General features: G+C 47.8%; 1 protein-coding gene and 1 pseudogene across 4 annotated transcripts in view; one reads left to right on the top strand and one right to left on the bottom strand.

Annotated features, from left to right (window-relative positions):
* Positions 1–38: 38 nt before the first annotated feature.
* The window catches only part of B3GNT7 (UDP-GlcNAc:betaGal beta-1,3-N-acetylglucosaminyltransferase 7), a 27,753-nt gene continuing 13,106 nt past the window's right edge, over positions 39–14,685 (bottom strand). The window contains exons 2-3 of one of the 3 annotated variants that reach the window (XR_014220106.1): positions 492–4,364; positions 39–360 (exon numbers count right to left, since the gene is read on the bottom strand). Coding sequence is in view for 1 of the 3 variants with exons in the window: in XM_082224514.1 (XP_082080640.1) it covers positions 3,173–4,364 (1,192 nt within the window). In the remaining 2 variants the exon portion in view is untranslated. Of the gene's footprint in view, positions 4,365–14,685 lie in introns of all 3 variants that reach the window. The other 2 variants (XR_014220107.1, XM_082224514.1) reach the window with 2 other exon arrangements.
* On the top strand, positions 11,381–11,841 carry LOC309532793 (small ribosomal subunit protein uS8 pseudogene; annotated as a pseudogene). Its single transcript has one exon. The product of its transcript is annotated as a small ribosomal subunit protein uS8 pseudogene (transcript).

The following is a 14,685-nucleotide window of genomic DNA, read 5'->3' as shown; positions in this document are numbered from 1 at the left end:
TTTCCACGCCGGCGCTCCCACATTTGCAACCAATCTCCTTTCTTCTTTTTAGCACAAACCTTTATTTAGAAACCCCAAAAATATCCATAAATCTTATGGCAATCATATGTACAACTCCACTATGTCGAAGCAACACACAGAGAGAGAGAGAGAGATCTGCAAGCATCCACACTGTTTCTGAGTGTGCAACGGAACCTGCTATAAATAATAGACATTCAGAGACACTGCAGACACATATAAATTATAGCACGTGTGTCTTCTCATAAATAGAGATCGCAGAAGGATTTCCACCGCAGGCGATGGTCGTCAGGCGCAGCCCGGGATGAGATACCGTGCCAGCCGTTCCCACTGGAAGTGAAACTGAGCAGGAATAAAAAAATCAGTTGCTTCTTGGGGGGGGGCAGGTATCCCTTCTCCCCTCCCCCTTGGGAAAAAAATAATCATCATAAATTAAAAGTTTCACAGTAATAAACGTCACTCAAAAGTCTGACCGGAGTCTTTGCCGTTGGAACGACCCACAGCACAAGAAGCCATTTCCTGGAGCCGGCTCTGTCGTTGGGGAGCGTGAACAACTTTTCTATGCAACTGCTACACTAAGGGAAGAGGGAAACATCATTCAGGTGGCTACGGAGGACAGCCAATGAGCAATGCTCATCTCACCCCAGCTGTGCCAGATGTTTTGTTCCTGGCTGTGGCATTGCTCAATATTAAGTCCCCAATCACACTGCGGGCTGGTTGGCACATGTACGAGCTCCTCTTTGAAACATTCTGCCTTCCACCTGTTCAAGCAACTGGCCACATCCTAAATTCTTCTCCCATCAACAGGAAGGAATGTGGGTCAGAATTGCCCCATGCCTCTCCCAACTCATCCAAGCCCCCTTTGCAATGCAGCAAATCGCGCCCAAAGGATCTCTTTGCACTCCTTCCAAATAAAACAAAGATTCCTGAATTTCAGCAACATTGGAGGGGCACTTTTAATTAAAATCAAGTGAAATTGAAGATGTCTTAAGGACCGGCTTGCCAAATGTATATTATTTACTTATTGGATAAGGACATGCTTAAAACGAAGACAGCCAACTCTGCCACAGCAGGAACAAAACATCTGGTACAGCTGGGGTGAGATGGGACAGGACGAGAGAGGAGGCATCTTTTGCCCAATTTACCACTTGTAGGGGACCAAGCAAGATGAGGTGGTCGCCCAACACCAGGGCCGGGAGGAAGCGGCTGCCTCAGGCGGTACAAGTGCAAGAGGCGGCCCTCTGCCGGCGAGGGAGCTGTTCTGGCGCATGGCAGTGCCACTCGTCTTTTCTGTCCCCGGGGGAGAAGCCAAGTGGCGACAGTTTGAGCAGCGCTGGGGCTCCCACTGATTTCGGCAAGAACCAGGGTGCGGCGGTGGCAACAGAAGTGGTGGGATGCAAAAGGGAGCAGGGCAGGAGCTGCCAATTCCCATTTCGCCTCAGGTGGCAAAACAGAATGGGCCTCCCCTGCCCGACATCAAGGGGAGTGAAGTAGGTGAGAGTCAATTACAGCAAAATCCGAGGTAGCGTTTAATTGGAGATTGTAGTTTCAACAGCAAGAAGTTGGCTGATTAGGGCCTAGTCAATACTGGGCGAGAAATGGCAACGGATAAGTTACAATTGGCAGGCAATCAAAAACACCTCATGGCTTTTCCCTTATCCAAATAATCTTCCTTTGTTGAATTTTGGAGTTCCTTATAATTTGTCAGAAGCGTTTGTCCCCTGCCTATCGTTGGATCAATCTTATTTTATTACTTTGGATTCTGCCTTTTCTTTTTTAAGTATGGATTTAAAATATGGAATTGGGATAGGACTAAAGGATGGGTGCGTGGCCAGGGGCTGGAACAGCGTACAAACGTACCTGTATGTGCAAAACTTGCCTGGTTTCACACCAGGGCGTTGGGAGGAAGCAGTTTCTCACCTCGTAACTTCTATGAAAGAGGCACATAGTGCCCGATGTACGTTCTGCCCAATAATAGAGCCGGCTCAAGGTCCTGGGATCAGCTGCTGCCCAGACAGGTCACAAGGATAAAAAGGCATCTGGAACACACTGACAGATCCCTGCTTTACAGGGAAAACTCTAGGTAAGAAATGCATTCTTCTTCAACCATAACTTATCTTTTAAAAGTTAAATATACCCCCATGTGATACAGCCAGCCGGGGGGGGGGATTTGCTTCCCCCCCAACTGGAAGACAATTGTTGGATGGGTTTTCTTCCTTTCAACTTTGGATGCGTTTCTTGTTTTACGTTACCACACAGAGAGAAAAAAAACACACAAAAATCCCTCTCCCCTCATGGTGACACTTTTTTTTTCCTTAAAAAAAACCAAAACTGGCCTCGGTTTATAGATGATGTCGTTTCGATTGGTGTTTTGGACTACAATTTCTGTCAGCCGCAGCCAGTGCCGCTGGGAGTTGTAGTGCCAACACATCAGGGCACCAGGTTGGCAAAGATGGCAGTCGAGTGTTATACAGCTTAGAGAGGGCTGGTCTTTCCCTCGGAAAGGAATTTCTGTGAGAAAGACGCACAGGCACTTCTGTAGCCAGCCATGCCCGAAGGAGATGCACGCTTGCCCGTTAGCAACATCACCTCCCACCCCAAGCTGAGCAATTGCCAAACTGTTCTTTCTCTGAAATTCCGCGCGGCAAACAGCAAGGAAGGGAGAGGAAGCGTTTAAACTTCAAGTGTCGTTTCGAAAACTCGTTCCGCTCTCTTTTGAACGGTCCGCTCTTTCGCACATACACAAATGCACACACAGAGTTGTGTCTTAGCTTCGGGACCAGCCCTCAGCTGAAATGTATGCTGCAAAACAAACAGCAACAACAGGGGCATCTCTGCTGAACTTTGGTCTGCTCACCACGGATAACCTTCCGGTATCTCCGCAAGAAAGCTAGTAGAAGAACCTCCAGGGCAGCCCATCTTTGTCAAACTCTTTCGCAGCATCCAAAAAAAAAACCACCAAAAGGGGAATAAAATACCCCCCAAAATCAACATTTCAGAGCTTCGTCCCCCTTCAAACACCCCCTTCCCAAAAATATATGGTTCCTCCTTCAACACCATTGGAAAAGACAGCGCTGGGTGTTGGCTCACGGCTCTGAGCAACAAATGTCTTCCCCTTAAGTGTTTCCCCCTCAGACAGAGATAGCAGGGAGAGCTAAAGGATCTGGAGCTTTCTGGAGCATGTCAAGTTACTGTGGACCAGATCCCACATGGCCAGCAGCTCTGAGGGGAGGAGTTTATGGACCACCAGCATGCTCTGGTAGAAGCAAGGCTCCTTGTTCATCTTGCTGTTCTTGTTTTTCACGATGCCAAACGTCTTGAAGCCGGCGTGGGCCACGGGCGTCACCTTGAGGACCTCCAAGCACATGCCCAAGAAGACGTCATCGATGGGGTAGAGCTCCAGGCTCTCCGAGACTCTGTGTAGCTTCTTCGCCAGGGGGCCATCCATGACGAAACCACCACCGCCTGCATAAGGCGGGTAGGTGTTCTTGTTGTACAAGGCGTTGGGGATGTAGTATTTGTTCTCCTTCTTGCGAATGGGCCGGGCCTTGAAGAGGACATCCCCCACGAACAGGTTGTCCGCCTTCTGGTCCTGCAGGAACTCCAGGATGTTGCTGGGGCTGACGTAGACGTCGTCGTCGCCCTTGAAGATGTACCGCACGTGGTCACAGTAGATGCTAAACCATTTGAGGAAGTGGACTTCCTTGAGGGTGAGGTTGAAGAAGCTGTCCAGGAAGTCCCACTGCAAGATGTCCCCATAGATGCGGTCCTCGTAGTCAAGGAGCTTCTGGTAATTGGCCCGCTCCTCTTCCTTGGAGGCCACGCCCAGGAGGAAGAGGGTTCGCACCTTCCTGCCCTCCATCTCTCTCTCCTGGCCCCACGTCCTGCGGATGGCCTCTCGCCGGTCGTGCTGGGTGATGATGGACTTCACCACAATCAGCAGGTGGATGTCTCCGCGGCACTTCTCTGCGTGGTTGATCAGCATGGGGAAATAGCGGCAGTGGCGGTACAGCATGAACTGCCGGAAGTTGGGCTCCAGACCTTTGAACCAGTCCTCCTTGCTGAAGTTCTGGTTGGCAGAGCAGTTGACAGAGGTGACGTCCCAAGACCGCACCGCCTTCTCCGTCGCTTCTGCGGCCTTGAGAGCCGGGCCCTGCTTCTTCCAGAAGTCGCTGGCGACGGGGAGCACGCCGTCCCGCTTCTGAGCTTTCACGGACTCCTGGGCCGCAAGTTCTTTTTGCGGCTGGCCCTGGAGCAACTGGCTGGGTGCCATGCCCCGCTGCAAAACCGTCACCGTCACCACCAGCAGGAAGGAGAGGAAGACGCTTCTGTAGAGGGTTTTCTTCCTATGGTAAAAACAAAGCAGGGGGTCAAAGCTGGGGGCAACACAATAATAATAATAATAATTTATTATTTATACCCCGCCCATCTGGCTGGGTTTCCCCAGTCACTCTTGGTGGCCCCCAACAGAATATTAAAAACACCAAACATTAAAAACTTCCCCAAACAGGGCTGCCTTCAGATGTCTTCTAAAAGTCAGATAGTTGTTAATTTCCTTGACATCTGATGGGAGGGCATTCCACAGGGTGGGTGCCACCACTGAGAAGGCCCTCTGCCTGGCTCCCTGTAACCTCACTTCTCGCAGGGAGGGAGCTGCCAGAAGGCACTTGGCACTAACAATAATAACACACTCTAGTCATCTTCTTGGAGAAAGGATATAATTAAATAATAATAATAATAATAATAATAATAATAATAATAATTTTATTGTTTATTATTTATACCCCGCCCACTCTGGGTGGCTTCCCAAAAAATATTAAAATACTGTAACTGACTGCTGAATACATATAGATGGCAAACTTTGGCTATTCTGTACATAGCGTTGGTGTCAGATTTGTTCTGTCTTTTTAACAATCTCACAGGTACATCCATTTGAATGACAGCTTTCAAAAACGGGGGGGGGGCAAGTTAAAAACTTTACTCAGAAAAGATATTAATGGAGATTAGATAGCCCAGACAGGTTTCCAAAAACTATCACTTGTTTAGTGTTGCATCAAAATTATCCTATTTGTTCCTTATAACTATGGTTTTATCTGCTCTTATAAGAGTTTCCACAACTCTGTACTGCTGATCTTTATGCTGTGACCTCCTGATGAGTGCTTTGATTTAATCTTACCCTAAATCTCTTTGTGAAGTTGCTTACGGCTGGGAAGCAGGCTATAAAAATCCTTGAAATAAGAAAATGGTGACGTCGTATCGGTCTAATTATTTACGAGCCCTGCTCACACTGATGTACATTGAGATCCTTCTCCAGGTGTTCTGGGCAGACATGTGTGGGCTACATTAAGTAGGAAGGGATGTGCCGGCCCTACTGTTGGGCAAAGTGAGGAGTTTGCTTCAGGCAGCAGGTGCTGAGAGCAGACACAACACCCACCCACTCCTGGCTGTTTCTCCCAAGCCAATCCCTTCAACTAGAAGACAAGAGTTCTGTTTGCCACCTTGCTTATCCTGGACCTCCTAAACTAACCTGCTGCCCCAAGTATAGGACTTTTATTTTATCTGTTCTGAATCTTCCAACATTCAGCTTCAGGGGATGTGCCTGAGTTCTAGGCGTTATGAGAGAGGGAGGAAAGCTTTTCTCATAAACTTCTGTCATGTCATTTCTCACTTACCTTTTCTCTAAACCAGTGTTTCCCAAAGTTGAGTCTCCAGATTTTATTTTTTCTGCACTACACTTCCCATCATCCCTGACCACTGGTCCTGCTAGCTAGGGATGATGGGAGTTGTAGTCCAAAAACAACTGAAGACCCAAGTTTGGGAAACACGGCTCAAAATGAGAGGGGAAAAATCCCAAATGTTGCAAAGTTTTTTAGGAAGACCCCAAAATTGTTGCGCTTTTCTTAGACAACCCCCAAAGTTATTGAGCTTCTTTTTACAAAAACATGAATTTTCGATTGAGATCCAGGACAAAGCAACACATTTCAGAAATCCCCCGGACGTCGATTCTGCCTTTGAAATCCCGGTAATGTCTGGCAAAACCCTAGGTAAAGGTAAAGGGACCTCTGACCATTAGGTCCAGTCATGACCGACTCTGGGGTTGCGGCGCTCATCTCGCTTTATTGGCCAAGGGAGCCGGCATACAGCTTCCGGGTCATGTGGCCAGCATGACTAAGCCACTTCTGGCAAACCAGAGCAGCACACAGAAACGCTGTTTACCTTCCCGCCGGAGCAGTACCTATTTATCTACTTGCACTTTGACGTCCTTTCGAACTGCTAGGTTGGCAGGAGCAGGGACCGAACAATGGGAGCTCATCCCATCACGGGGATTCAAACTGCCGACCATCTGATCGGCAAGTTCAAGGCTCTGTGGTTTAACCCACAGTTAGCCAAAAAGGCTTGCAGAGATCAGGAGTGAAAAGCCAAGAGGAGCCACAGATAGGTTTGATCAGTCATTTCCACACAGGCTTGAAGAAATTTAAGTTTAGCTATGAAAACCAAGCATGAGAAAATAACAGGAAAGGACCAACAACCTAAGTGCGATTTTGCCGATGGAATAAAACGGTCCCAAAGTGCTGGGGAATCGTTGCAAGTTTTCAGTACTTTCCACCCGACCTAAGACATCCCACCAGAGACGTCAGCAGCCAAAATTTATTCCATTAGCAAAAAACTGAACTTCTACCCAGGGCAGTGTCCAATTTCCGCAGGCTTACACACACACCCCCCTCCCTGTGTTTCCAAATCCCTCGCATTCCAGTCACCTGGGCTCTCTCCTTCAGTTTGCTATGGCAAAGGGAGAGGGGGAAAGGCAGCAGTCAAGTTTCTGTTTGCGGAATGGGGCCTTCCCTGAATAGAAGGAGGTCTGTTTGCCGGCCTCAGGGTCTACAGAGGACATTCTTCGCCCTCAAAGCAAGACCGAAGCGGGGAAGGGCTGGGGAGAAACTCAGAGTTCATCATTAGGGTTCTTTGATGCTTGTTGCATCGAATAAGTGTGCAATGTTCAGAGAGGCACACGCCTCCCATCACATTGGCCAGACAGGAACTGGAGGTTTTCCCTCTGCAACTGCCATACGCTCCCCTGCTCCTCTCTCGTCTGCCCACTATCTCAATCAAAGCATCGCCTGCCAAGGTTAAACCAAGGAGGAGAAGGCTGGCTGCTGCAGAGTGTTGTGAACAAAATCTGCCCTTCTTTCCTTATACAGTGGTGCCTCGCAAGACGAAAAGAATCCGTTCTGTGATTCTCTTCGTCTAGCGGTTTTTTGGTCTTGCGAAGCAAGCCCATTGACGGATTAGCGCTATTAGCGGCTTTTAGCGGCTTATCTGCTGATCGGATCAGCTGATAAGCGGCTTAGCGGCTTAGAAAAAGGGGGGAAAGGGGAAAAAAACCGCAGGAACTCGCAAGACATTTGTCGTCTTGCGAAGCAAGCCCATAGGAGATTCATTTTGCGAAGCACCTCCAAAACGGAAAGCTCTTTCGTCTAGCGGGTTTTCCGTCTTGCGAGGCATTCGTCTTGCGGGGCACCACTGTACAAGCGCCCTATACAAACGCTTGTATAGAGTCCTTAAGTGGGTTCCCTATTGGTAGGCAAAAATAACAGAGGCCAACCAGAGAATATTGAGAAGCAAAGCAGCTAGTAAGCCTGATTTTGATTGAACTGCTGCAATAGGGTGCTCCCCTCTCACGCAGGAAAGGAGGAGGACCCAGAACCAAGGTGTGTCCGCCCTTATATAGACATTTTAAATTCCCTGGAGCTCACCCCTCCATACATCATACATACATCACAGAAGGGGTGTAACCCAAGACCACCCCCCACAAACATCATACCTACATCACAGAAAAGGTGGTCTACAACAGAAATTTGAACATTGTTGTTTTTCCTGTCTGCCAGGTTATCTGATAATGCCTTATCTGATTGTCTTTCCTGGCAATCTGCCCATTCCTTTGAGATGGTGATTTCCCAATTCCTGAGATAATGGGAAGGTTCCCTCACCCCCTCCCTCCTTGCCGAGAAAACATTTGGTCAGTTTGGGAGTCAAAAGGGTTTCAGGTCGGTCTTCCTGTGCTGCTCCAGACCTGTGGTCCACACATCTATGTATGTGCTTGGTTGGTACATTTATGAACATTTGTTATACAGTGGTACCTCAGGTTACATACGCTTCAGGTTACAGACTCTGCTAACCCAGAAATAGTGCTTCAGGTTAAGAACTTTGCTTCAGGATGAGAACAGAAATCGTGCTCTGGCGGCATGGTGGCAGCAGGAGCCCCATTAGCTAGAGTTGTACCTCAGGTTAAGAACAGTTTCAGGTTAAGAACGGACCTCCGGAACGAATTAAGTACTTAACCCGAGGTACCACTGTATATATAAAACCTTAAATTTTTTATTACAAGAGTCAAACTGATAGAAAATAGAAGCATTGTCCCCTGACCCCACCCCACTCACCATTCCCCCTCCACCTCTTTCCCCCTTTTCTTCCTAATGTGACACTAACCTCTCAACAAACGAAAGTGATCTGTAGAAAATGTAACTTGAAAAAAGAGACATTGCACATACTTTTGTAAACCAAAAAATCTTTAATATACAGTCATACCTCTTGTTACGTTCGGTTCAGGTTACGTCTTTTCAGGTTGTGTCCAGTGGCGACCCAGAAGTACTTAAAAGGGTTACTTCCAGGTTTTGCCGCTCGCACAGACGCTCAAAATGACGTCGCACGCATGCGCAGACATGGGTTGCGTTCTGCTCATGTTGCAAATGGGTCTCTGGAACGGATCCCGTTCGCAACTAAAGGTACCACTATACTGTGGTACCTCGGGTTACATACGCTTCAGGTTACATACGCTTCAGGTTACAGACTCCAATAACCCAGAAATAGTACCTTGAGTTAAGAACTTTGCTTCAGGATGAGAACAGAAATCGTGCTCCGACGGCACGGTGGCAGCGGGAGGCCCCATTAGCTAAAGTGGTGCTTCAGGTTAAGAACAGTTTCAGGTTAAGAACAGACCTCCGGAACGAATTAAGTACAGTGGTGCCTCGCAAGACGAAAAGAATCCGTTCTGTGATTCTCTTCGTCTAGTGGTTTTTTCCGTCTTGCAAAGCAAGCCCATTGACGGATTAGCGCTATTAGCGCTATTAGCGGCTTTTAGCAGCTTATCTGCTGATCGGATCAGCTCATAAGCGGCTTAGCGGCTTAGAAAAGGGGGGGGGAACCAGCAGGAACTCGCAAGACATTGTCGTCTTGCGAAGCAAGCCCATAGGAAATTCGTTTTGCGAAGCACCTCCAAAACGGAAAACTCTTTCGTCTAGCGAGTTTTCCGTCTTGCGAGGCATTCGTCTTGCGGGGCACACTGTACTTAACCCGAGGTACCACTGTATTATAATATACACACACCCACACCCAAACCCACACACCCATATTTTTCTGTGTATTAGACAAAGTTTTTTTGACTCAAAAATCATGTCAAAAAACTGGGGTATACACGGATAGTGGCATGGAGGGGGGGAAGCTGCGCGCCACCAGCCAGCTGGTTGGCTGCCCACAGTCTAGGGAGCTTCCAGTCCGCAGTGGTGAGGGGGGGCGGCTGCCCACTTTGCCAACCCCCAGCAACAGCCCTGCTGAGGTGATGGCATGCGTGCAATTCCCCCTTTAAAAAAAGCCCAACAACTTTGGGCCATCTCCCTTCATTTTCCAAATAGGGGGCGCCTTATACATGGGGACATCTTATACACGGAAAAATACGGGGTGTGTGTGTGTAAGCTTTTCTGCCTCTCCCATGGACATCCAATCCTAGAATTGTAGAGTTGGGACCCAGAGGGTCATCTAGTCCAGCCCCCGCAATGCAGGAATCACAACTAAAGCATGGAAGAAGAGTCCACCACCTTCTGAGGAAGTCTATTCCACTGTCAAACAGCTCTTGCTGTCAGAAAGTTCTTCCTGGTGGTTAGTCAGAACCTCCTTTCTTGTAAAAGAGAGTTGTTCTTGCAGGGCACAGTTTAAACTGCGGAACTGCCTGCCACATGAGGCAGGGATGATCACCAACTTGGGTGGCTTGAAAAGAGGATTAGACAAATTCATGGAGGAGGAGAGGGCTATCAACGGCTACTACCCAGGATGGCTATTGCTCTGCCTCCACAGTCGGGAGTCAGCAATGCTTCTGTGTTGCAGGAGGGGAGTTCGAATCCTGCTCTTGTGTTCGAATCCTGCTTGCTGATTTCTCACAGTCATCTGAGTGGCTACCTCGAGAACAGGCAGTTCCAGCAATTCGAGTGTTATAATAAAGGGAGAAAATGTTTTCTCTTTCCACTTTTACCATGCTATGGATTATTTCATATCCTTCTTCTATCACATCACCACTTGCATTTTCTCTGAACTTAAGAGTCCCCAGCCCTGCAAATATTTCCTCATGCAGAGGGTCACTCCATCCCCTCAATAATTTTGGTGGCCCTTTTCTGAACCTTATCCGACTCTGCAATATCCTTTTTTGGGTGTGGTGACCAGAACTGCGCAACGGTCTTTCAAATGCGGTCATACCATAGCTCCGTATAACGGTACAGTGGTACCTCGGGTTACATACGCTTCAGGTTACATACACTTCAGGTTACAGACTCCTCTAACCCAGAAATGGTACCTCGGGTTAAGAACTCTGCTTCAGGATGAGAACAGAAATCGTTCTGCAGCAGCAGCAGGAGGCCCCATTAGCTAAAGTGGTGCTTTAGGTTAAGAACAGTTTCAGATTAAGAACGGACCTCCGGAACGAATTAAGTTCTTAACCCGAGGTACCACTGTATTATGATTCTTCATTCACTGCCAGACATCCCGGCTCCTCTCCTGCACAATATCCTCCCTCCACAATGCGTCACTCAAAGCAACTCGCAGATGTCAATGACAACACAAAAACACAACCAAGAGGACACAAAAATACCAAACTAAAAACACCAGCAAGAAAACGACAACACCAGGAAGGGCGGCACCCATAACAGCACCCTAAGCAGCAACAGAGTCAAAAGCTGGCTTAAACGGGAACGCCTGCAATTGCTAGCAGAACACACACAAAGAAAGGGAAGATTCGAATCTGGGGCTCATGCACACCCACCTTCGCTCTGCATTTCTAGACAGTGGTCCAGGCTTTCCAGGTCTGGGTTAGAGCACTTTTCTTCTTATTTCGGTTCTGCCTGGCACTTTCTACGTGAAAACCCGCTCTTTCCCGCCGAACAGGGCAATTTGCAGAAAACCCGAATTGCTGTTTTTTCCGATTCAGCATTAAAGAGCAGGTTTTCCTGGGGAAAGGGGCAGGGGGTAGGGGGAGTGCCCAGCCTAGGCCGGGACAGCATGGGTCTCTGTGCCTTAGAAAGCACAGCTCAAGCCTTTTTCCTCCATATTGCTGCACTGGCATCATGGTGCGCATGAACGTTCTGGCAGATGCTCTTAAAAGCATCAACAATGTTGAGAAGCATGGAAAACGTCAAGTTATCGTCATACCGTGCTCCAAAGTTATCATCCGGTTCTTAACTGATGATGAATCATGGTTACATAGGTGAATTTGAGATCATTGATGATCACAGAACTGGGAACATTGTCGTTAATCTCACAGGCAGACTCAACAAGCGTGGCGTGATCAGCCCCAGATCTGATGTCCAACTGAAGGAATTGGAAAAGTGGCAGAACAACCTGCTACCTTCACGCCAGTTTGGGTACATTGTGCTGACAACTTCAGCTGGCATCACGAACCACGAGGAAGCTAGGCGAAAACACACAGGAGGAAAAATCCTGGGATTCTTTTTCTAAACTTGTAAAAACAGGCAAACTAATAAATTGTTCAAATAGAAAAAAGGGGGGAGCACAGGGCCAAAGGGAAGTGGGGAGGACTCCCTAATTTCTTGGAGCAATGGTATCCCAGCAGTGTTTGGAATTAGCCAGGCACCAGTTGCATTTGGTTTTGAATTCTGGTGCTGGAGGAGACTCTTGAGAGTCCCATGGACTGCAAGAAGATCCAACCTCTCCATTCTTAAGGAAATCAGCCCTGAGTGCTCACGGGAAGGACAGATCCTGAAGCTGAGGCTCCAATACTTTGGCCACCTCATGAGAAGAGAAGACTCCCTGGAAAAGACCCTGATGTTGGGAAAGATGGAGGGCACAAGGAGAAGGGGACGACGGAGGACGAGTGTTCTCGAAGCTACAAACATGAGTTTGATCAAACTGCAGGAGGCAGTGGAAGACAGGAGGGCCTGGTGTGCTCTGGTCCACGGGGTCATGAAGAGGCGGGCGACGACTAAACAACTACTAGTTGTATTTGGCCCCTGGCTTCCAGCCACTTGCGACCAAGTGAAGATGCCCAGGTGTCAGGATAGCACCTGACATCTCCACCATCTGGGGATCATTGGATCTGGACTGTTTTCGCACACTAATGCCACATCCTGTAGAATTCTATCCATTATATTTTATCAGTACGATCGGAACCAATTTCAGGAACCGAAATGCTTTTTCTGTGCAACCTCAGCAGGAGAAGTGAACAATGTTGTTATCGCTTGTGTCCACTTCTCCCCCCCACACTGCCCTGCTCACAGTTATGAAGAATATTGTTACATTATGAATGGTACCTTAAGAAAAAGAGGTAGGAATAATCCAGTAAATACATGGGCTGTCCCTGGATCAAGGGACTTTTCTTTTAGTTCATAGAATCATAGAGTTGGAATAGACCACAAGGGCCATCGAGTCCAACCCCCTGTCAAGCAGGAAACACCATCAGAGCACTCCTGACATATGGTTGTCAAGCCTCTGCTTAAAGACCTCCAAGGGAGGAGACTCCACCACACTCCTTGGCAGCAAATTCCACTGTCGAACAGCTCTTACTGTCAGGAAGTTCTTCCTAATGTTTAGGTGGAATCTTCTTTCTTGTAATTTGGATCCATTGCTCCGTGTCCGCTTCTCTGGAGCAGCAGAAAACAACCTTTCTCCCTCCTCTATGTGACATCCTTTTATATATTTGAACATGGCTATCATATCACCCCTTAACCTCCTCTTCTCCAGGCTAAACATGCCCAGCTCCCTTAGCCGTTCCTCATAAGGCATCGTTTCCAGGCCTTTGACCATTTTGGTTGCCCTCCTCTGGACACGTTCTCAAAAGTTCTCAAAGTTATTAACCGTGCTCAAGGTTGTCATCTGAATTAGTCGAATGTTTAACTAAGGATCAATCACAATCAGTCCATCATTTGAAAGGTGAGACCATGGGTAGTCAACCTAAGGCCCGTGGGCTGCATGTGGCCCAATCACCTTCTCAATCTGACCCGCGGATGGTCCAGGAATCAGTGTGTTTTTACATGAGTAGAATGTGTCCTTTTATTTAAAATGCATCTGTGGGTTATTTGTGGGGCACAGGAATTTGTTCATTCCCCCCCAAAAAATATAGTCCAGCCCCCCCACAAGTTCTGAGGGAAAGTGGACTGGTTCACAGCTGGAAAAGGTTGCTGATCCCTGTTTTATGCCTTCTCCATCTCTCCCTCTCATAGAATCATATAATTCTAGCATTAGAAGGGACCCGAAGTGTCATCTAGTCCAACTCTCTGTGATGCAGGGATCGCAGCTGGGAACTTGGTCAGCAATGGGGGTGACTCCAGCTGTAGCTGGTGTACAACACTTTCCAGATAGCTCATGCTGAACTTCAAAGAATTCAGGATTTCTTTGGACCTGTATACTCTGGAAATCACAGCTGGGGCCATCCCTACCAGAGCAAAAAACACTGTTGAGGTTACATAAGCCATAGCTGGTGTTTGGGTGACCTGTCAGTTCCCACCGTAATAGGATACCCTCCAACACTCCTCAGACCCTCCTCAAGCCCCCATTTTTTGTATCCCCCCTGCTGGACCGGCCCCCTGCTGAAAAAGTTTGCTGACCCCTGGGTAAGATGTTTGGGATGCTGGACAGATACAGCAAGCTGCTCTAACGTTGTTCTTTTATTGTTCGTGTGGGATAGCAGCCGCCAGCCTCTCTGAAAGCCACATTTCCCAGGATCCTTTAGGCAAAGCTGTTCACACTCAGAAACACATTAAATGTGCAAATGTTTGCAGTAGAAGAAGGGGGATCATTTTATCAGGCTGGCTCTCCTGGTTGGGACGGGACAGACCAGTTTGGCTCGATTCAAATTCCCAGGTAGAGCAAAGGCGAAGGATTTCTCTTCTAGGTTTCAAAAGCTGATCTTTTCAAGTGCCCAGAGGGCATCAGCCTTGTGTCAGATCTGATCAAGAACTGAAATCACTCCTGCCCAGTGGCTGGTGCAATTCAGAAGGGCAGTTTCCATCCCTTGGGCCTGGGAACTACAAGAATAGTTGCACGTTCCCAAGAGTCACCTTTTTTATAATAATGCTTTATTCTTTTTTCCAGACAGAAAGTTACATTTGTTACTCAACAACTCTATTCCAATTCAACAAAACTATTGACTTTCTGCTCACCCAACACTGGTGTTTATAACCCAAATTACATACAATTGCATGTTAAGGTTCCGTCTTATCTAATTACATCCTCTCTAACATGTTTCTGAATATGCTCTGCTATTTTCAGGTATTGCTAGACTCTGACTCTCAACAGCCCCATTGAACATGGCCAATAATAGTCAGGAGTGGGGGGGGGGTACAATCCTGCAACATCTGGAGAGCCACAGATTCCCCACCTGTGCTGTAA

The sequence above is a fragment of the Podarcis vaucheri genome (assembly GCF_965113315.1).
Source record: "Podarcis vaucheri genome assembly, chromosome: 5".
NCBI classification, from domain to species: domain Eukaryota; kingdom Metazoa; phylum Chordata; class Lepidosauria; order Squamata; family Lacertidae; genus Podarcis; species Podarcis vaucheri.
This window is presented reverse-complemented; position numbering and strand designations above follow the sequence as displayed.